Here is a 24,133-nt window from a genome sequence, read left to right on the forward strand (position 1 = left end):
TCCCCCAGGAAAGTGCCCTTTAGCGAGCTGGTTTGGGGAAACCCAATCTTCCACAACCTTGGAAAGACTGTAGAGGAGAGTCAGTAGAAGCTTCTCGGTGATTTTGGAGCCTCTAGGTGCTTTGGTGACCATTGTATTGGGTTTTAAAGGAAAATAAAATTGACAAATCAATTTGTCAGGAAAAAAGTGTAAAATTGTAATTTGTGATTCATTGACTTTGATCCATCATTAACCAAAATGAATCGCCATTTTTCTTATTTGTGCCCATCTCTAACTGCTATCTCTTGGGGTGAATCTTCTCTTCTCATGATGTGCTCAAAGTATGACAACCCCAGTTCATTGGGTTTTCTTTCTAGAGAGTTCAGGCTCCATTTGTTCAAAAACCAACTTATTTCTCTTCCAGGTAACCCATGGTGTGAATAAAACTCTCCTCCATCACCCTATTTTGAATGATCCTTTTTTTCTTGTCAAAGTTGTGCACCACTCAGCTTTAACAGCTGTACATTGTGGATTGTTGGAGTTTGGAAATACTGCTACTTCACTTTGGTCTGATTACCTTCAAATTGATTTGATTAGTATCCAAATATTCTAAAGTATTTGTCCAAATAGTGAAAAGAACAGGATCTAAACCAGGAACGGCAGGTAAAACTTAGTGCTATCAACTACTGCCCGACCCTTAGTGCGCAGGAAAAACTCCCACCAGCTTGCTTCCTTCCTTTATTCTCTCCTTCAATGATTTTGACATCCCAGTTACAACAGGATGCTTTTCACTGAGGACTGAAAGTCCCTAACAGCAGGGACTTCAAAATAGGTGAACCAGTCCTAAACTGAAGGAATTTTAGACTACAGAATTACAGTATTTGTGTATGTTTTTCATGGTGTCTTTTGAAGACTGCATTGTTCACAGCACAGTTAAAGCCACATCGTGTGACCTTCAGCATCAGACGGCCGATTCCTGTGTATTGCAGTGGTTAAGGTGTTGGAATATGACTTAGGAGACCTTGGTTCAAATCCCTCACTTCCCTATGAAGTTCACAGGATGATCTTGGGTCAATCCTCAAAGCACATAAGGCTGTTGTGAGGATAAAGCATGGAGCATTTCCCAACATTCCCCTCAGCTCTTTGAAGGGAAGTCATGATATAAATGTAGCAAGAGTCAATAAACAAATAATAAAAAAAGAAACATGCATTAATGGAACAAGCACTTTCCCAGAATTTTATAATTGAGGAAGGCCACTGGATATTCAGACAGAGAAATTCTCTTTTCTGTTGCTTTGTGTTACTGGTTGTAAACCACCCGGAGTGTCTGGCAAATGGGCATTAAATAAATAAATAAATAAATAAATAAATAAATAGATAGATAGATAGATAGATAGATAGATAGATAGATAGATAGATAGATAGATAGATAGATAGATAGATAGATAGATAGATAGATAGATAAATAAATAAATAAATAAATAAATAAATAAATAAATAAATAAATAAATAAATAAATAAATTCTACCTTTTCTTCAGGTAGAGAAAAAACAGGAATTCCTTTCAAAAGCTTTCTGGTTACACACGTATATGTAGTTCCTTAACTGTAAACCCCAGTAAAGTCAACAGGACTCACTTCTACGTAGGCATCTAGAGACCTTCCCTGAGAACCACAAAGCATCTTACCAGGAGCCATTTCAAAGGTCGCTTACCCGAGAAGAACCTCTGATGACCTCAGACAGCTGCCGGATCGCGTTTGTGCATGTTGTGATGGTTTTGTTGGTCTCCTGTTGAGTCGTATGCCTTAAATTAAAAAAAAGAACAAAGACAACGTTTGCTGCAGAACAGACCAAGTGACTTCCAAGCACCCTCCACCCCAAGTGTATGTGGAAACTTAGGTGTGAACCTCCCCCATCCAGACTGGAATCATCATGTTTTAAAGCAGAATCATTTCAATGCTGTAGTTCTTTCTACATATAGGACTCACTTCTCTCTATCCATCCCCCCCCCTCTCTGAACACAAATAATTTAAGTGTACACATGGCTTGGCATTTGGACGCAGTTAAGAATGGTTGCAAGTTTTTCAAATTTCCTACTGTAAAATACAGAATCCAACTGTTTCCTCCTTAAAAGTTATTATATGAAAGGAAAGGGAAGCAAAGCGATTCTGTGCAAAACAAGACATAAGAAACTTATTTGATGGTTATTGTCATCACCACGCAGACCATTGTCATCTCATAATTGTCAACACACGACCACCATCATGATCATTCTGAATTTTCAAATTCAAGTATATTATGGAATGCACTTTTTAAAGCAATCTATCTCCTTTCACTTTATTTTTGCTTTTTCCATCATTATCTCTTTCCCTATTAGGAGTTCATCCCAATATCGAGAGAGAGTCTTCTTCCACCTTTCATTATAATGAGGGGTCACCCTCATGGCAAGAGGGAAGCAACTAATTATTTCCACACCTATTGACAGGAGCAATTACGATCCCATAGTATAAAATAGTACAGCTAACAAATTGAACAGTAACGCAGAACCGGTCCTGTCCTCTGTTTGATCAAAGACTGGCTTACTGGACATGGTTACGTTGGGCATGATCAATAAATGGGACTAACATTGGCTTGTACAAAGTTACTGTCTTAAAAAGCAGTGTTAACTCCAGAGGGGATAAAACTTTGTTATAACAAAGCAAGTGTCATATAAATAAACATTGGCAGAAATCTTCTCCAAGGGGGACATTGTTAGGCGGATGCACACAGCACATGGACTATCTCCCCCTGCCCCGAAATACTGAAATGGGAGCCTTCCGATCAATACTATGGGAACATCAAAAACTATTTTATATATCTGGAAAACCTACTTGTTCACTTGCTCATGCTTTCAGGTTGACCCACAAGGACCTGGTGCCAAGTCTCTGAGATAGCTGCTTGGCCCATGATGCTATACATACCCTTTGACCCCAGCCAATGGGGCACTTACCTTGAATAGAGGTCTATGTGCCTAAGAAGGGGGCATAACCTTGATCATTGAGATTGACCCCTGTTCAGTCATTACAGAATCCAGCATTGACAATGCAGGTCAATGACAACTCCATTCTCCCTGCTGTTGCCTTCTCCATGCAGGTGGTGAGTCTGAAGACAAGAAGCTACTGCTGTTGTGTGGTGTCATTGTTCGTGCATGTAGCTTACACATGTGCAGAAACCTCTCTACATCATATGCAAGAAGCAACAACAGAGGGAATTGAGTTAGGCATTACCCTCTAACTGTGTTGACAGTGCTGTATTCTGTATCCTTGTGAGCTGTTCCAGTGTAGGCTTCTGTCTCAGCACCAAACTTTATCCAGATTCACCGTCTCTGATCGACAGCTGAATCACAGATACAGATGGGTTCTCTGAGGTCATCTAGTCCAGTGGTTCTCAAGCTGGGGTTCCCAGATGTTCTTGGACTGCAATTCCCAGAAGTCTTCACCAATTGCTGTGCTGGCCAGGATTTCTGGGAGTTGCAGTCCTAGAACATCTGGGGACCCCTAGTTTGAGAACCACTGATCTAGTCCAGTGCAGGAAATCTACGGCTATACCATTCCTGAAGTGTCTGCAACCTTGTAAGGCAGACTGTTCCTGCCATATCTTTAGCTGCTGCGATCGGACTCTGCAGATACTTAACTTTGTTTGCACTTCTTCCAGAAGCCCAGCTGCAGCAACCTCTAGAGTGGGCTTCATTTTCCAAAGCAACAGATGTCCACTGATAGTGGGGTAGCAGCTGAGAATTTACCACCCTGTGTATTCTGCTGCTTGAAGTGACCATTCCACTGGATCCCATGAAATTGCTGATCCGACACTACCCTTTCCTTCTCCTCATAGCTAGGGCAGGAGTACGAAAGCCAAAGACATTTGCTGGAGAACTGCCGAGGTATTGAAATAATCAGGGGAGGCCTGTCTCTTGGTCTCACCCTCCTCACAGGTGTGTTTGATGGAGACACAGGAGAGGGCCTTCTCGGTCACTCTTCCCAGACTGTAGAACTCTCTCCTACAGGAGGCCAGCCTGACCCCCATGTTTACCGTATTTACTTTACTCTGAATGTCTTTCTTGATGTTGCTTTTGCTTACTGGTTTTTAGTGTGGCATGGGATTAAACCACAGAAGCTTCTGTGCTGCAAGGTTAGAAACCCAGCAATTGTAAGATCGAATCCACGCGATGGAGTGAGCCCCCATCGCTTGTCCCAACCTAGCAGTTCGAAAGCATGCAAAAATGTGAATCGATAAACAGGTACCACCATGGTGGGAAGGTAAACGGCGTTCCGTGTCTAGTCGCGCTGGCCATGTGACCACGGAAACTGTCTTTGGACAAACGCTGGCTCTACGGCTTGGAGTTGGGGATGAGCACTGCGCCCTAGAGTCGGACACGACTGGACTAAATGCCAAGGGGAACCTTTACCTTTACCTTTTAGTGTGGCAGTTGTTTGATCCTTCTAAGCATTTGTATACTGCTATTAGCTTTAAATATTGTCTTTTAATCGATGTAAGTCGCCTTTTAAAGGAGAAAGGCAGGGTACAAATAAATAAATAAATAAACAAACAAACAAACAAATGAACAAATACATACATACATACATACATACATGCATGCATGCATGCATGCATGCATGCATACATACATACATACATACATACATACATACATACATACATACATACATACATACATACATACATACATACATACATACATACATACATACATACATACATACATACATACATACATACATTCCCCCCCCCCAAAGCCAAAAGGAACGTGAGCACAGCAACAATCGCCTTCCCAAATCAAAACTGCCTCTCAAGATTACTGTCCATGTGGAGCAAGAAAGCATGGAGGGACCACTTTGACAGCTAGTTTTGCCTGAATTATGCATGCCGCCTTGCAGAGGCAGGCTTGGTGGCTTCCCTTCTACAGGGAATCTCTGCGGCGTGAACCTGTTTACAACGGGAACTCCCCAGAGTTTTGAAAGAGCGAGCCCAGGTAGAGCAGCTGCCTGTGATTAAAAAAAAAAGGGGGGGGAAGAGAAAGGCAAAGCGATTTTATGCACAGTACCCAGCAGCGCTATAAATGAGAACTTAGCATACCATGAAGGCAACATCTCTCCAGCCACAGAGCAGTGCTTCGGAGGCATATTACTGAGTTGAGCATCTCTGGCAAGGGGCCCTTCTTTCTGCCTTTTTTGTGCCAGGCGAAGCATCAAAGAAGATAATGTAGAAAACGGCCGGTCTTAAAGGTGCATCGTTCCCTTAAAACCCCGGCGTGCTGGACTTTGTTCGGCTCCCACATAACGTTTGTCTTCATTAATATTTTCAGTGTTTACAGCACTGTTTTTGAGTGCCTGTCGATTTAATTGCTCATCTTTTTTTTTAAGTGGCGGTAGGGGAAATCCAGTTTGAACAATTCTATCTCTCCTGCCGTAGCGGCCATGCAGCACACTTTACTCAGGTAACAGTACGATGGATCACAGTGCGGTATAAAGAACCTCAATTGAACCCAGAGGGTATCAGAGAGATAAACCCATCACTTTTTTCAGAGCCCTGATAGCTTCTCCCAGTCTGGATTTGAAATTATAAAAAAACTCACATTCTCGACTACCAAAATGCCCCGGCCACCCTAGAAAATGACAATTCGTAAATACTACCCTCCCATATATCTATTTATCAGGCTTGGGATCACATTGCCTGCCTGAAAAAAAAACGTTTGCAACAAAGGTTGCTCGTTCATGCACTCTACAACCTGGACGTTATTTTTTCCGGATAACGTGAACAATCCTGCAGCAGTTCAGAGACAAATAAATTTTATTTGCGGCCAGTTTTTCTGAATCAAGTTGTCTTAGGAATGCTGGTTTTTAATTTTCAGATTTAAAAAAAATGCATTAAAATTGATTTTAAAGTTGGTTTTCAATCTTGATTAGAGATGGGCACAAACTGCCAAGCTGGTTCGCTTATCAGCCAAACAGGTGTTTAGTGTTTCAAAGGCCCGCCTCCTTCAGCAGCCAGCCAGTCAGAGGTGGCAGCCTGGCTTCCCTGCCCCGCCTCCTTCACGCGCTGCCTCTGAGTGGGTGCCCACCAGAGGAGGTGGGGCTTTGAAGTGCCAAACACCCGTTGGCCGACAAACAAACCAGCACGAACTGCTAAATCAATGATTTGTGCCCATCTCTAATCTTAATATAGGTTTAACTATTTTTTGATATGGTATTAATATAGTATTTTGAAACTGCTTTATAGTTTTATTTGTTGTGAACTACTTTGGGTCCTGTATGGGGAGAAAGCCAGTATTTAAATAAGTTTAGTAAATAAATAGAATAAATAAACCTTAGCACGTGGAGAAGTGGATCTGTCATCCATGAAAGCAACAATAATGACCAATCTACAAGATCTAAAGTCAAGGGTGTGACTTTAGTACTATCCCTCTTCAGACCAGTACAAAAATTGGGGGGAAACATTAGATTTCAAACTTCTTCAGGCTGAGCACCACGGAGTATGGATTGTGATGAAAACCGGCACAAGTCAAAAGCTAACATTTCCCCACACATTGTTTGAGAGGTCTAGTGACAACCATCCCACTGGACTTTGGATTTCGTACAAGGACACTGTGATGATCGCCCACGTCACTCATGCCATTCATATTCATGAGCTGATTTGCATGAACCTATGAGAGGACTGGAGAGGCGGAGTCAGCAGCTACACGAGGTTTGGCGGGAGAAGGAGGAGTCAGATAGGGCTGGTTAGTCAGAGAGAGGGGGAACAGAGACTGAGATACTGTAGATAGGGCTGGTTAGGAGAACAGGTAGAGAAGGGGGTAACGATACAGCAAGACAAAAAAAAGTACGTACTGAGACAACTGTTCATGATTTATGTGTAATGTGTATTTGAAGGACGCCTGTTATTATTCAATCTGCTTCACTCCAATAAGTAAGTTCTGTTTCTGTTCACAAGACAAGTGTTCTGACATACTTCATTTAAACTGTGGATTGAAAGAAGCAGCGAGATGAAAATGCAACATGAGAGCCTTTGTGAGGGAAAAACCAGCAGGGGCCACAGGGTAAACGCCACGGACACCACTGTTTCTTTTCTGGCCATCGTCAGTTTTGACCCATGGCAGGTCTTTCAGGGTTTCCTAAGGAGAAGGTACTCAGAAGTGGTTTACTATTCCCTTTTTCCTGGGGGGCGCCCTGACTTGATGGCAGAGTTTTTGCTGGCTGGGTAGCTCAGTGGGTTTGAAATCTGGCTGCGGAACCAGCGGTCGGGAGTTTGATCCCCCAGTGGGCCTCATGGGAGAAGAACAAGCCAGCCTGGGTGGCCTTGGGCAGGATGCACACAATTCCCAGGGCACCCCCAGAAGTAAGGAACGCGAGAGTGCTTCTGAGGTATCTATTATTATTATTATTATTATTATTATTATTATTATTATTATTATTATTATTATTATTATTATTATTATTATTATTATTATTATTATTATTATTATTATTGTTGTTGTTGTTGTTGTTGTTGTTGTTGTTGTTGTTGTTGTTGTTGTTGTTGTTGTTGTTGTTGTTGTTGTTGTTGGTTTCCGAAGCAGGGACCAAACATTGTCCAGCAAAATTCCCCCATAGGAATCACTGTTTTGCGAATCACTATAGCGATCGGAAAAAGTCAATGTCTAGCGAAAAAACTGTCATGGGGGTAACTGTCTAGTGAGGCACCACTGTATCATCATCATCATCATCATCATCATCATCATCATCATCATCATCATCATCATCATCATCATTATTATTATTATTATTATTATTATTATTATTATTATTATTATTATTATTATTATTATTATTATTATTATTATTATTATTATTATTATTACCTGGCACAGTCAATCAAAACTGTAAAAACATTGACTAGTTTTATATAACAGATACAAGTTTTAACTTGGGGGTTGGGTGGTGATTGTTGTTGTTGTCATCAAAATTCCACACGTTTTTGTTAATCTCCTTTGTTTCTCTCTTTGCAAACTGTATCGGAATCATCACTCAAAGGTGGGCCATACACATTTTAAAAAGAAGCAAATACGGAATTAACTGGAATTTGGTTGCAAACCCAGCTCCGTCCTCCGTATGCTGTTGCTGCTTGCTGTGTCTCTCCAGATACATAGATTAGGAATCTCTCTCGCAGTACCTCAGAATGACATCTCTTGGAATTCAATTCCTTCTGCCGGAGATGTCCCTTTAATTAACTTCTTGCTATTCCATAGGGAGAAGGATTTGGCAGGAAGCTAATAATAAAAATAATACTGACATATCTTATTACTGTTCAGTATTGAAATAAAATGCTGTGAGAGGTGAATTTCCAAAAGTTCCCTCATTTTTAATGGAGATCTTAAGAGCGCCAAATGTAAATTAAATCTAATTACTGCCTGATTTATGAATGGTCTCCAGGAGTGAAGCCTCACACGCTAATTATGCTAACTGTGCATACTGGTAACAAAAAAAGGTGTCAGGAGATTTGGCTGAGGTGTGGCTCGGTGTAAAGGAGGGACCAAAGACCAGGGTTTCACTGGGAGGATGAGCATTCGATCTTCGGTCTTCTAGGGTTTTTTTATAGCCGAGTATCATCTATTTTGCATCATCTATCATGCGAAAGGCAGGACTGGAGGAATCCCAATCTGGAATTAAGCTTGTCGAAAGAAATATCAACAACCTCCGATATGCAGATGATACCACTCTGATGGCAGAAAGTGAGGAGGAATTAAAGAACGAGGATGAAAGAGGAGAGCACAGAAAACAGTCTGAAGCTCAACATCAAAAAAACTAAAATCATGGCCAACGGCCCCATCACCTCCTGACAAACAGAAGGGGAAGATATGGAGGCAGTGACAGATTTTACTTTCTTGGGCTCCATGATCACTGTAGATGGTGACAGCAGCCACGTAATTAAAAGATGCCTGCTTCTTGGGAGGAAAGTGATGACAAACCTTGACAGCATCTTAAAAAGCAAAGGCATCACCTTGCTGACAAAGGTCCGCATAGACAAAGCTATGTTTTTTCCTGTAGTGATGTATGGAAGTGAGAGCTGGACCATAAAGAAAGCTGACCGCCAAAGAATATAGCATAGGCATCCTTCAGTCTCGAGAGACTATGGTAACATGCTCTGAATCGAGGAGTGTCCTCTCCAGAGCATGAAGCCCGGGTAAGGTAATATGGAGGATAGGCTGTTACCCAAGCAGCAGATCCCCCCTCTCCACATTGCTGAAATGGTCCAATGGAAAGGCAAGAGCCAACACAACTGGTTCCAGCAATGTCGCAGGAGTTGGCAGAACGACACATGCTGCCTTCGGGACTCCAGCTCCGGATTTTGCCTTGAGGTTAATGAATTGTGGTACTGGAGGAGGCTCTTGAGAGTCCCCTGAAATGCAAGGAGAACAAACTTATCCGTTCTGAAGGAAATCAACCCTGAGTGCTCACTGGAAGGACAGATCCTGAAGCTGAGGCTCTAATACTTTGGCCATCTCATGAGAAGAGAAGACTCCCTGGAAAAGACGCTGATATTGGGAAAGTGTGAGGGCAAGAGGAGAAGGGGACAACAGAGGACGAGATGGATGGACAGGGTCATCAAAGTGACCAACATGACTTTGACCCAACTCCGGGAGGGAGTGGAAGACAGGAGGGCCTGGCATGCTCTGGTCCATGGGGTCACAAAGACATGACTTAACGACTAAACAACAACAACATCATGTCTTTGGACTGAGATCCGCTCTGGAGAGAGAGCGGTTGACCATCAAACATTAACTAATCCTTTTAGGAAGCAGGAAAGCAATGGAACATATTCTGGCGGGCGCCCACTCAGGAGGCAATGTCTTGGTCTCGGAGGAGAAGGAAGTAGATCTGGTGTAAGGGGAGCTCTCTAGAGGATAATGCTTTTATAGCTGTGTTTAAATTGATTTCCCAGTTTTGTTTCTCTTGCCTCCCCCAAACGATTGCTGATCTATTCACCTCTCATTTTGTCATGAGTCAATGACATCAAGGTAGCAAAGGAGACACCTGGACAGCAGAAGGCTCCAGGGAAAGCCTGACCTCTGTAAAAGTTTCAAGGTCACATTGGCCAGAGGAACAAAGGAATTTCACTGATGACAATTCTAGCCCTTTACAGCAGTGGCTCCCAACCTTGGATCGCAAGGTAGCCTTGGACTGAAACTCCCAGAAAACTTCCCCACTAGCTGTGCTGGCCAGGATTTATGGGGGTTTTGGTTCAAGAACCTCTAAAGACCTAAGGTTGGGAACCACTGCTTTAGAGGAAGCCACCATGCATCTAACAGTTTTCCAAGATGAATCCTTTTTAGCTTCTATTTACTACTTCCTTAGTGCTGAGACAACTAAGAGCAAGTCTAACACACTCACTGCTAAAGTTTCCAGAACTATTCCCTAAAGCAGTGGTTCCCAACTTTGAGTCCCTAGCTGTTCTTGGACTGCAACTCTCAGATGCCTTCACCACTAGTGTTGGCCAGAATTTCTGGGAATTGTAGTCCAAGAACATCTGGAATCTAAGGTTGGGAACTACTGCTATAGAAGATCCAGCCATAGGATATGGCAAAGCAGCATGTAGGCGCTGGCTGCAATTCAGTGGTCATTGAGGCACTCAGAAGAGAAGTGGGGTCTCAGACACATCAAGCATGTAGTGTTTAGGAGTGAAACAGGAAGGACCAACCTGGAAGGAGTCCCTCAAGGTCAGGAGAGTACAGACTAAGTGCCAATCAGTGTTGTTCTACACCAGGAATAGGAAACTCCTGAGCATATGGGGCTCATTTTACCTTCCCCTATGCCTGCAGACTACACTCTCTCTACTCTCCAAATATACCTCCCAAACTGGGTACCCCTCCCAAAAAATATTACTTGGCAAAAAAAAAAAAAGTGAGACAAGGAGGCTTGGAGGATCGTATGGAGAGGACAAAGCAGGGTGTGATTTCCCATCTTATGGGACTTTTGAGTCTTTGGGGAGATGTGTAGGGTTCTTATTTAGACATTTCTTATGCTTTTAGACCATCCGGTTAGTGCAAAACATTATGTTGGGCAGTTAACAATGAATAAGCGGAAATAAAGAACAACAATAAATCAAAGAACAGTGATGATAATAATAAATATAAGACCGAAACAAAGGGGTTCCAGCATCACAGAGCGAGTGAGGTACCTCACGACTGGACGGGCAGAGCAGACGGCAAGTTCATGTCAGATGGTCACCAAAAGTTTCTTGAGCAACCTCTTAAAGGTAAGCAGGGAGGGGGCCAAAGGTAGCTGGACTTGGAGGTGATTCCAAAGGGCTAGTTGCCACCTTCTGGGAGGGTTGAAGGGGAGCCACATTGGGGACCTGGGAGCGGTGCCTGTAGCCAGTTGGATCTGCCCACTCTACAAAGCACTGGTGGATGGGATCCAGTCCCAAGACTAAGAAAATGGTGGGATTCCCTGTTCGAAGATCCATCGGCTTTCTTCACCCTTCGCAGGCATGTGAAAAATATTTTATAAATAGATAAATACTTTCTCTTTATGTATCTGTGAAGATTCTCAGCCATCCAGGCGGGGTTATTTGGAAGTTGAGTCATGACGACTGGACTTCTTTCTTAATGGCTCGAAACAAATTTGCTGCTCATCCAAGTAGCTTCTTCAGTCTGAGGAGAGCTAGTAGGAAACCCCTGATATCTACTCCAGGTTGGTTTCACTTCCCCCTGGTCTGAATGGGCTCCTTAGAAAAATAAAGGACTGGGGATGAGGGATAATTCCACTTCTCAGGGATCAGAGGTCTCCTACCAGCTCTCCACAAACTGAAGAACCTAGTTGGATGAATTGCAAAACATTTCAGCCTAATAAGAAAGAAATCCAGTTGCCATGACTCAACTTCCAGATACTTTCTCTTCATGAAACTCCAGCACTGCTCCTCTGATAATTATGTGAAGCCTTTAACCCATGTTTCAGTTTATTTTTATCTTTTACCATTGCTATGTCACTCAGATTCTGCCTGGGGAAAAGAGATGCATTAACAAATATACAAACCACCCAGATTCTCCTGAAAATCTCCCAGCTTCCAAGTTAAGATGTATTTTCACAGAGTCCCAACTCGTGACTCATCCCAAGAGAAAGCTAATGCTGTTTTCACCAAATCTCTTATGAAGAGACGTGGATATGTTTGGATTTGGTTAGGAGTACGGAACTGGTTGGGGGGGTCGTAAGCTATGATTCATACTCTGTAACGTGAAGAGGCAGAGAGAGAGAGAAAGAGAGAGAGAAGTGCACTGAAAATGTTAGCTGAAGCAGAATGCTTTTAGAAGTTAGCTACTAAACTGAAATGCAACTGAATTTGTTAAAAATGGCTTTTTTCTGAAGACTGCATATGGGACGACTGGCCATCAGTCTACAGGGAATGTGGTGTTGAGCGCAGAATCCATTTTCATACAGATCTCTTAGGTTTTTCAAGTACGTTAAGTTTAATGCTTCTGGATGCAAAAAAACATGTTTGAAAGAGTGTGCAGAATCATCGATTAAACCCCAGAAGCTGAAAAAGTGGGGGCACAAGGCTTCCTGCTCTTTGTCTCTCCTTACAATCAAGAGTAAATTAACAGCACAAAAAATGACCGAAAATCAGACTAAACTAACATCATCATCATCCTAGAATGGCAGAGCTGGAAAGGACCCTATGGATCATCTGGTTCAGCCCCTGTCAAGGAGGCACCGTGGAGAATCGAACTCCCAACTTCTCGCTCCACAGCTAGAGACCTGAGCTATTTGTGAGGCCAGCCTCCTTGCTTTGTGTACAGTATCCACGTGGACTGCAAAATTCTTACTTTGCTTAGTACAAAATGCAGATAGCCTGGAAGTCCCACATTGCTTTATTTGAATGGGCAGAGATAAGAAAAGGTAGCTTGGGATTTATGAATGGATTCCCCAAGTGATCTGCAATAGATTGGCATGGGGTGGGGGCGCAGGAGTGCTGCTTAAAGTCAAATGTTTAAGGGAAACCAATGTACTCCTAAGCGCCTCCTGCTGAAATGAAGGAGGTCAGTGGTGGGCAGAAGTGGGGGTGGGCATGGTTTGTTTGTTTTTTTTAGAAGACTGTGATCCTTGTTCTAAAACTGCAAGTCCAGGGCTGAAAAGTTAACTGAGAAATATTACATTGATGCACCTTGATTGATTTATGCTTTTGAATTGTGGAGCTGGAGGAGGCTCTTGAGAGTCCCCTGGACTGCAGGGAGAACAAACTTATCCGTTCTGAAGGAAATCAACTCTGAGTGTTTATTAGAAGGATAGATCCTGAAGCTGAGGCTCCAATACTTTGATCACCTCATGAGAAGAGAAGATTCCTTGGAAAAGACCCTGATGTTGGGAAAGTGTGAATGCAGGAAGAGAAGGGGATGAAAGAGGACGAGATGGTTGGACAGGGTCATCGAAGCTACCAACATGAATTTGACCCAACTCTGGGAGGCTGTGGAAGACAGGAGGACCTGGTGTGCTCTGGTCCATGGGGTCACTTTCCCAACATCAGGGTCCTTTCCAGGGAGTCTTCTCTTCTCATGAGATGGCCTCAGCTTCAGCATCTGTCCTTCCAGTGAGCACTCAGCTCTAGCAAAGAGCAAATAAACTACAACAGGGTTTGTTGTGTTCTGTGACCAAGAAACAGCCCTTCCATGTCTCTGCTAGGTTTTTCCCTTCTGTTTCTCTACGAAAGGACCAGATGAGAGCATCCTGCATTTTTATCGACAGACAAGGGATGTTTATGGCTGAAATAAACACAGTGGAAATGCAAGCAAGAAAGCCCACCTGCTGTACAGCCTTGGGATCACAAAACAAACCGTATCTTCACGCCCCAAATTACACCCAAATTGATGCTTAAAACCTGTTGTTGGCTTTAAGAGAAGGGCATAATTTTCTACTGCTGTGAATGAAATACAAAGTGGAGGAAATGCCGTTAACGCTTGCATTCTGCTCAACATATTCAATGCTTCCCGTTTCCCATCTTTGTTCTTGGTCTCATGGCAGCCAAGACTGAGAGACCTCCAGATCTTTCCCTGGTGAGCAGTGACTGATAATTTGCTGAATTCTCCCCCCACCCCCGCACCTGCCAAGTGCCTGTTCTACTCACAACTGTCTACTCTATGTTGTGGGAAAGTGTCCCATTGTTCTTGTTGTTAGACGCCAACAAGTTGTACTATCTGACTTATGGCTACCCTATGCATGAGTGATCTCCAAAATTTCCTGTCCTCAACAACCCTCCCCAGCTCTTGCAAACTCAAGCCCATGGCTTCCTTGAGGGAGTCCGTCCATTTCCTATTGGGTCTTCCTCTTTTCCTACTGCCTTCCACTTTTCCCAGCATTATTGTCTTCTCCAGAGAGTCCTGCCTTCTCGTGATGTGCCCAAACTACGGCAGTCTCATTTTCAACCCTTTTATCTCCAGATATAGTTCACGCTTGGTTTGATCTGGTGCCCCACTGTGCCCCCCACCATCACCAAAGCTGCGGTTCAGATTCTTCCCTAGTGGAGTAAGAGCAGAATGGAGGCAACTCTCAAATCAAAACTGGAAGAAGGGTGGCAGAGTCCCCAGATGTCACCAACTCCACTCCCACTTGGAAAAATCTCTCCCCCCCCCCTTGAGGAGGTTCGTGATGCTCCTGGAGATTCTAGGAAGTGCAAGTCACTGTTCAAAGATGTGCATCCAGTGGAGGTAGGGGACTGAGATTTTGTGGGGGGTGGCAATTCCACACTAGGTTTTAGTTTGAACTTTAAAAGGAACTATAGGGTGCATTTTTAAGATCACGTCCAGCCCCTTGGCTCCTTCCCGTCAAGGTCAAACTCAAGCCTGGAGGGGATCCTCCGTCCAATGCCAAATCAAGGTCACCACACCACCCGTCCCAAGATATGATGTTTGCATGAAAAATAAGAAGGTTTTGAAACAGAAGCGATCCTCTGGCTGTTACCGATCCAGGGTTTTCTTCTATCCAGCCGTTCTTCCTCCAGCAGGATTCCCAGAGAGTCACCCTCCCATTCTTTGAAATTTCAGAAGGCGTAACCTGAGATGAGGAGCTGGACCCTTTTGATCTCAGGAGAACCGTTCTTGTGATGTGATAGAAAGGAGGACGCTCAGGGAGGGTTGTGGTTCCCCCCCCCCACTATGCCACCGTTGTCAGGGCTTGTGAAGAAGGTAACTCCATGAGTCACAGTCCTTTCATAATGGTGTATGTCCAAACTCCATGAGTCACAGTCCTTTCTAATCAGTGTATGTCCAAACATCAAGGGGGGCAGGGGATAAAGAAGGATGGCTCCATCCGCAGACCTACCAGGGCAGCTGGGGGACATTTGTGAGGAGAGAATAAAGGAAGAGGCAGAAGAGGAGGACAGGAACTAGCTAGAGGTATTGGAGTGACATAGGACTGGTCCATAACTGAGAACTAGTGAGACAGGCATTGCACCTTGCTGGCCTGGGAGATAGCGTGGACTGCAACAGAGGCATCACACTCCCACCCAGAAGATGCCGGAGTCAATGCCGCCACATTGGTTCAGCTGGCTCGGGAGAGGAGGAGAAGCCGCAGCTGCTCCAGGTCCACGTTCCACCTGGACATCCCGGCTGTCATGATGACAAGCCCAGCCACTGGGGCAAGGGACCTCAACTCAGCCCCAGACATGGACTGTTGAAGAATTTCAGTTAGGAAAGTCCTCCTAACAGGAGCCTAAGACAAAGGACTCATGAGAACCAGGGACAGAGAACCTTTGTGAACTCTTTAGGACATCAAAAGAAACAAAGACATTGAAAACTTGTTGCGCCTGGTAGCCCGTGCGATGGGTTGATGGATCCCATGGCAGAGGACCCAGTCCTGCTGTTCTAGGCTTTGAAGGGGGGAGCAGAGATCCCAGGGAGAGATGGGGATGCAAGGTTTGGTCCCATAGTGGTCATTGGAACAAGTCACATAAAAACACCTTTACGATAAACCTCTGAGCTCCAGTGCCTGCTAGGGATGGTTAGAGATGGACGCCCAGGTTTCAAGTCACTTTTGTCCTAGAGCCATATATACAGAACATAATAGACCATGCCAGTTCACATTGTAGGTGGTAATGATGGTGCCATACCAAAAGCACGCCAACAAAACCATCAACACCAAGGTGGACCAAGGATCTGGCTAAGGAACGATTTCGGCAAACGCTGTAAACCTACAAGACCCATGGAATTCAAGAGGACTTACTTCCGAAAAGGTGCAAATCAGATTGGGCTATTACCAGCGGAAGTCTGGAATAAGGACACAGTATCAAGTTCATTGATCTTATGTGAGCCATTCTTAGTGTTGAAGAAAATTGTTTTACGTAAATGCAAGAAATAGTCTTCACCATGGCATGCCAGTTTCCTCATGACTGGATTTCCCATTATTTATTTAAATCTCAATTCTTGCAGACTAATTTCCCACATGAATTGATTATTTATTTATTATGCCTATACAGAGAAGTGCTACAGTTGTGTTCAAAATTATTTAGCCCCCAATGCTGTAAAGGGGTTTAGGGACTATAGTGTACATTTGGAATTGTATTCAGAATGAAATCCTACAAGGACGTTTTAAAGAACCAAATGCAACTAAAATAACATCAATTGTTTATGTAATACAGTAGTAAATGTTTCTTTTGTGGTTTCTTCATTGCCACAATTATTCAACCCCTTAAAGACTACCACTCTGAAGAAGAGAAGTTCATTCAGGTGTTTTTGATCAGGTATTGACAACACCTGTGGATGTCACCGAGCACCAATCAAGCATAATAAGCACCAATTAGGCAGCTTTAAAATGACTGTGATACTCAGCTCCTTCTAGACATTTACTGGTGTGGTTACAAACATGGTGAAGTCAAGAGAATGGTCCAGGAAGACAAGAGAAGAGGTGATTTGTCTTCACAGGAAGGGCAATGGCTATAAGAAGATTGCAAAGAAGTTAAACATACCAAGAGACACCATAGGAAGCATCATTCGCAAATTCAAGGCAAAGGGCACTGTTGAAATGCTACCTGGTCGTGGAAGAAAGAAGATGCTGACTTCGACTGCTGTGCGCTACCTGAAGCGTAGAGTGGTGAAAAGTCCCCGTGTGACTGCTGAGGAACTGAAAAAAGATTTGTCAGATGTGGGTATAGAAGTTTCAGCTCAGACAATAAGGCGCACACTGCGTAATGAAGGTCTCCATGCCAGAACCCCCAGGCGCACCCCCTTGCTGTCTCCCAAGAATAAGAAGAGTCGACTGCAGTATGCCAAAAGTCATGTGGGCAAACCACAAAAGTTGTGGGATAGTGTTCTGTGGACTGATGAAACAAAATTAGAACTGTTTGGGCCCATGGATCAACGCTATGTTTGGAGGAGGAAGAACAAGGCATATGACGAAAAGAACACTTTGCCTACTGTGAAGCATGGCGGAGGGTCAATAATGCTTTGGGGCTGTTTTGCTTCTGCAGGTACAGGGAAGCTTCAGCGTGTACAAGGTACCATGAATTCTCTTCAGTACCAGGAGATATTGGATGAAAATGTGATGCAGTCCGTCACACACCTGAGGCTTGGGAGACGTTGGACCTTTCAACAGGACAATGATCCCAAGCATACCTCCAAGTCCACTAGAGCATGGTTGCAGAGGAAAGGCTGGAACATTTTGGAGTGGCCATCGCAATCACCAGACTTAAATCCGATTGAGAACCTCTGGTGGGACTTAAAGAAAGCAGTTGCAGTGCGCAAGCCTAAGAATTTGACTGAACTGGAGGCTTTTGCCCATGAAGAATGGGCGAAGATACCCGTAGATCGCTGCAAGACACTTGTGTCAAGCTATGCTTCACGTTTAAAAGCTGTTATAACTGTAAAAGGATGTTGTACTAAGTACTAAGATTGAATGTCACTTGGGGGTTGAATAAAAACTAATAATGATGTGAGCACAGAAAAGACATTTGTGGTTATTTCATTATAAACTTAAGGTTATATTTCTCTGACCTACAAGTGCCTCTTTCATGTAAATGTAAGCAACATGACTGAATGATCAAAATCAATGTCAAAATGGCCAAAACATTCAATTTCAGTGGGGGCTGAATAATTTTGAACACAACTGTATATGGGGGACTTCCATCCAGAGCACCAGATAGGTACAGTTTTCTTCACTTGATGAAATACTGGGTCCGTTTCCTTGTTTAACTCATTTAATCTTGCCTACAAATTAATCCTACATGCATATTAACCAAGTTAGATGGATTCCACAGTTAGCCACACCTCTTTTACAGAAGCATGACTCTTTGCCCATAATCCTTTTGTAGACTTAAATTAGCATAAAGGTAATTGTGTAAATTTTAGCAGCAAATTGCTGCTGATTAAAGAGTTGCCACTTGCACTTCTAATCATGTGATACAGCATGGGGCTGGCCCATAGTTAGGAATGCAAGCAGCCACTTACTAATTATTAGTCATCTCCCACCACATTTTATGCACTAACACAGAGGTGCAAGTCTATGACAGAATTCTGGCTACTGGGTGTTATTCCACATGATCCTCACTGCTGTAAGGGGTTGTCAAGATGCGTGGGCCCTCAGGCAAAAGAGAGATTATCTTGAGATGTTAAAAAACAATGTTTATTGCTTTTTAAAAGTCCTATGAGTTTTGGAGCACCGACATTCAAAGGCCTTCTTCAACAGGATAGAAAGAAAGGATCTGGAAAAACTTAGCTGCCTTGGATTCTTTTCAAGTAGATAAAAATATTTTAAATAAAATGAAATAAATAAATTCCGCCCTACAAACCAACTGCTATATTTCAGTGCAAGCTTTTGTGGAACAAGTCCACTTCTTCAGACCTAAGTCTCTAAGGTACCAGAATGTTTTTGCCTTTTGTCTTTGTTATTTATTTTGTTGGTTTGTTCCTTGAAGAAGGTTTGGAAATACCAATAAACTGAAATGCACTAGGCAGCTTGAAATAGGATACATATAATTTTCCAGCATGGTAAGGTAGCCCTTCTGAATAGCCCCCTGGGTTGAGCATGACTGAGACATGCTTCATCGGTACGTGGGTCTCAGTTGAAGGTGCACCCTTTTAATTTCATTTCATTGCTATTTCCATTCCATTCTTCCCAGCAGAAAAAGGGAAACTAGTCACCATTGTTCTGAAATCGACCGACCTGCGTTTCCTCACCAGCATCAGCACCGAGTCCCACCCACCCACCAATGCCTCATCTTTCATCACAATGGAAACCTTTCACCCTCACAAGTCTACGGCAGAAAGACAAGGCTGTTAAGAAATTCCCACCAACCCGACAGCATCCGCAAGGTGGAAACGAGGGAGGAAACGTGCTGGGATGTTGGATGAAAGGAAACAAAAAACCTTGCATTGACCGGAAGAGGAGATTAAAGCATGCACCGTAAATTATTGAAACCATCTCTGGGAGGGAGGCTTTAGATGTTCTGAAAATTGATTAAAATCAGCTTTGTTCCCTCCAGAGCAGGTTACATAAGGGCATGTGACTGGGGGGGGGGGGGAATAATGTGCTTTGTGGAGAGTCAGTGGGGAATCCAATTCTATTAAAGATCGGCACCAGGCAATTGCTTGATGAAACCTTCCCATAGGTGCTAATGCACAGGGCTGCCGAGGACGGATTTCACCGCCAGAATGCTGGAGAATGCAAATGGATTTCAACAGAGGAAGGGAGAGCGAAGGCTGAAGCCACATACAAGAAGCGCAAGTGCTAAAACCGGAGAGTGTAATTGTGCTGAGAAATCGCGGGGCTACAGAAAAGATGGAGAACACAGCAGGGGTCCACTCTGATGGCCCACCTCAGTCCCAATTTAAAGAGATCTCCCACCAAGTGATCTGTGAACTGCCTCCTGCCCTGTTTCTATAGACAATTTCCAGCTCCCTGCCAGTTGACAGATTCCAGAGATTCTTCTCCAAGGGATGGTTTTGTTATAATGTTTAAATCTGAGTTAGTTGTTGCACATGTGTGTTCACAGTTGAAGGTAGATCTTGAGCCTGGTGAAATTCTCGTTGCTGTGCTATACACACTGCACAACTTTTAAAAGTGAGTTCTGGTCCACCAGGAAATCTCCCAAGACCTTACCTGTCAGTGATGGAGTCATGTGGCTCAAGAGTACAATGGGCAAGATCTACCAAAGTCTCTTAATGCACAGCCATTTGTCTCTAAAAGGTGCACAGTTTGCATAACTACAGGACAGGATTTCAGCCATCAGAGGTGGCTGAGTAATGAATTTCCTCCATGCAAGCGTGCATCCAATCCGGTGCAGAGGATGGTGATCAGGTTAATCTGTGCTTCCATCTTCGAGTCCAGAAGTTATGGAAATATTCTCAGGCTCACTATGCATTTCTAAATAACTGCTATATTTTTTTTTCTTTGGTCGTAGTAATCCCTTTGGTGATCCAGCAGGAACGGCTTTGCTGGTTGAGAAGGATTCTGGATAGGAATACAGTGGACCCTTGACTTACAGACGGCTTGACTTAGAGACTTTTTGAGTTACAGACTTCTCTGGCCACAAAATTTAGGTTTGACTTGCAGCCTGAGAATTGACTTACAGACCAGAAAAAAACCAAAATGGAACAAAAACGGCCTGTTACGGGATTAATCGGTTTTCAATACACTGTAGGTCAATGGAGACTTGACCTACAGACTTTTTGACCTGCAGCCACCATTCCAATATGGATTAATTCCGTAAGTCAAGGGTCCACTGTATTAAATTAACTATTTTTCCAGACCATGTATAGGTCTGCACACAAGCTGGAAGACAGCATGATCAATATTATCTGGAACGGAACCCAGTGAAATGATCAGCCAGTAAGATCATAATACCGTCACTTTAAGTTCTTAAATGTTCAAACACTGTTGTGTTTTATTATATTCACTCTCCTGTATGTGATTTTATTAATGTTGATGTCTTGGTTATTGGGTATGGTTAGATACGTTGCTTATTGTTTTGTCTTTGTTGTAAACAAAGTGGCCTTTGGTTAGATGGGCAGTACAGATGAGCAGGAACCAGTTCATCCCAGTTCATCCCAGTTCATCCCAGTTCGTAAAGGCAGCAGCACCCCTCCACTGCCTCCTCAGCTGATTCGGCCACTCCCCAGGCCCAGCTGGCTTGCTTTTTCCCACCTCCTTGGCTAATCTCCCAGTCATGAGCAAGAGCACAGACTTCTCTGCCCCACCCTTTTTCTCTGATTGGGAGATCGGCCCAGAGGGCAGAGAAGCCTGGGCTCTTGCCGGGACTGGAAGATCAGCTGAGGAGGTGCAGGAAGCCACCACGCTGGACCTGATGAGAGGCTGAGATGAGGGAGAGGAGAAAGGAGAGGGGAACAGCAGCACTGGTGCTGCCGTCTTGACAAACTGGGATGAACTGGGATGAACCACTTTGTGCCCATCTCTAATAGGTGGCATATCATTAACCAACCAACCAACCAACCAACCAACCAACCAACCAACCAACCAACCAACCAACCAACCAACCAACCAACCAACCAACCAACCAACCAACCAACCGACTGACTGACTGACTGAATGACTGACTGACTGACTGATTGACTGACTAACTGGTGAGACTTACCTTCATCTCTTCTCCTCATCACCATTGCCTATTCAGCCCTATGTGCTTCCAGGCTTAATGCCCAAACAGCACTCTATTCTTTACTCCAAAGCACAGACGCATCATCAAGCAAAATGGCACATGCCTGAATTGCACATGATTGCTGCACATTCCCTGTGCTGCCGAGGTAGTTTCCACAACAGCTTGCATGTAGGATAAGCCTCTGAAGTTTTAAAGATATTTTAGGGGAGTGGGAATTTGAGAGTGGGAGTGAAAACACCACCCTATTTTAGCTTGAACGACGGGTGGAGAAGGACTGCAGAAGTGGGATTATCCCTCACCCCCAGACCCTTGTCCTTTTAAGGAGCCTATTCTGGCCAGGGGGAAGTGAAACCAAACTGGAGGAGACACCAGGGGTCTCCTGCCAACTCTCCTCAGACAGAAGAAGCTATGCGGATGAGTAGCAAAAGGTTTCAACCTTAGAAGGAAGAAGCCCGCTTGCTATGACTCAACTTCCAGATAACCTCACCTGGACGACTGAGAATCTTCACAGATAAGCAGACCTGTGTGTGCCATAAGAGCTGTCTTATGCCATTCTGACCCCCCCCCCAAAAAAAAGACCCCAGCTCCAGGGCCTCAATAGAAGCTCAAGTGTGACCGTGGAACAGGAATTCTATCTCAGTCTGCCCCACGTGGGTTGAGAAGAGCTCACAGGCGGGATATCAGTGTAAAAATCCAATAGTCAAATCAGTTCCAGATTGCTGGTTTTGTGCTCTTCACTGCTTCAAGACACATTTGGATACGGAACGCAGCACATAAGCTGATTAAATGGAAACAAAAGAAACCATAAATAAAAATCAAGCCTGCTGAATGGAAGGATTGCCTGTTCTTGCCTTCCCCATGCTCTAAATTCTTTGCATACTAATAAAAGCAGCTAACTAAACAGAGCCCTTCCTCGCACACATTCATTTAGGTGTTCACTTTATCTCCCTGACCTCTACTCGCTCTTGCGCATCAGCTGTCTAATTATTCACCGTTCCTGCAGGACATGGTTTCTATTATCTTCTATTTATAATCCACGTTTGTGGAAGAACAAAGCCTGGCGAACGGGCAGGTGCGCTTTTGTGCCGGAGTGTCGCTCTGGTCCCTGAACAACTCCATCCTTTATCGCCTCCCTGGGTGCCTCTTCCCCCCTCCACCGCCCATCGTGTCTCCTTTCACCTCTTTGATGCTCTTTTCTGATTGAGGTTTATTTCAGGCTGTAGGTCACAAGTCCCTGGGGAAAACTCAAAGAGCCCCTGGTCATGCAGAAGATGTTCCTACAAAGGCTTCCAAATAGGCTACAGCCCATAACCAGAGCTTTGTGAGGCTCTTCCATCAATGAAACGACTTCTGTGGTTGCTAACTGCCATCAGCTCGCTTCTGACTCCTGGTGACCCTACAAATCTGTAGCGCCTCCAAGATGTTGTTAACTGCTCTGCTCGGGTCTTGCAAACTCAAGGCTGTGACTTTTTTTTTAATTAAGTGGTCCCATGGCGTGTTTGGCTTTCCTTTTCTCCTGCTGACTTCCGCTTTCCCCAGCATTATTGCTTTTTGTAGAGAACTGTGATAGAAGCATTTCTGGATTTCTGCAAAAGAGGGTCCTCTAGATCAGTGGTTCTTAACCTTTGTTACTCAGGTGTTTTTGAACTGCAACTCCCAGAAACCCCAGCCAGCAGAGCTGATGGTGAAGGCTTCTGGCAGTTGCAGTCCAAAAAACATCTGAGTAACAAAGGTTAAGAACCAGTGCTCTAGATGTTGTTAAACCACAACTCCAGCTAGTCCTTGACAACAGAGCCCACAGTGAGTGATGCTGGAAGATGCAGTCTGATGGTAGTCAGCACAGTATAGCGGCTAGTGCACTGGCCAGGAATTCGGAGGAGCTGCGTCCTGAAACCTACTGAGCTGCAAGTCCTACTGGCCAAACTGGAGTTCTCTGTCTTCATGGTTGGTTGGTTGGTTGGTTGGTTGGTTGGTTGGTTGGTTGGTTGGTTGGTTGGTTGGTTGGTTGGTTGGTTGGTTGGTTGGTTGGTTGGCTGGCTGGCTGGCTGGCTGGCTGGCTGGCTGGCTGGCTGGCTGGCTGGCAAGCAAAATATTCTTCTTTTCTTTTCTTTTCTTTCTCTTTTTTTTAGAAGAGAAGAGCCTTTGACAGCATGGAATAATGGGAGTTAAATTTCAAGGAAGAAATATGCCCCATCTCTGGGCTGGACAGTGATTTGTAAGAGTTGTTGAACCCCCAGATATGCTGAAATCAGGACTGGATTGGGGGCTTATTATTAGATGCCTGATAAGCACAACTCCAATATGATTTCAAGAGTTACCAAACAATTAGAATAAAAATAAACACTTTAAAGAAACCACCAGTGAGGTTCTGAACAGCCTTAGTTTTCCATCATATATTTCCTTTTCCTTAGACCTACAACAAAATCCAATGTGAATTCACAGGGAGTTTAATACTCTGTCTACTTATTACTTCTTTTTTGCACCTCGCATCTCAGCTAAGGCCCTGAAAACAGCTCACAACAAAACCG

The 24,133-nt window shown here is 43.9% G+C and overlaps 1 protein-coding gene across 7 annotated transcripts in view; it reads right to left on the minus strand.

The window, feature by feature from the left end:
- TSNARE1 (t-SNARE domain containing 1) overlaps positions 1 to 24,133 on the minus strand; it is a 434,224-nt gene that overhangs the window by 242,347 nt on the left and 167,744 nt on the right. For all 7 annotated transcript variants that reach the window (XR_013544395.1, XR_012087019.2, XM_078392020.1 and 4 more), the window contains exon 5: positions 1,692 to 1,782. Coding sequence is in view for 5 of the 7 variants with exons in the window: in XM_078392020.1 (XP_078248146.1) it covers positions 1,692 to 1,782 (91 nt within the window). In the remaining 2 variants the exon portion in view is untranslated. The remainder of the gene's footprint in view (positions 1 to 1,691; positions 1,783 to 24,133) is intronic.

The sequence above is a fragment of the Pogona vitticeps genome, chromosome 4 (genome assembly GCF_051106095.1).
Source record: "Pogona vitticeps strain Pit_001003342236 chromosome 4, PviZW2.1, whole genome shotgun sequence".
In the NCBI taxonomy this organism is placed as follows: Eukaryota; Metazoa; Chordata; class Lepidosauria; order Squamata; family Agamidae; genus Pogona; species Pogona vitticeps.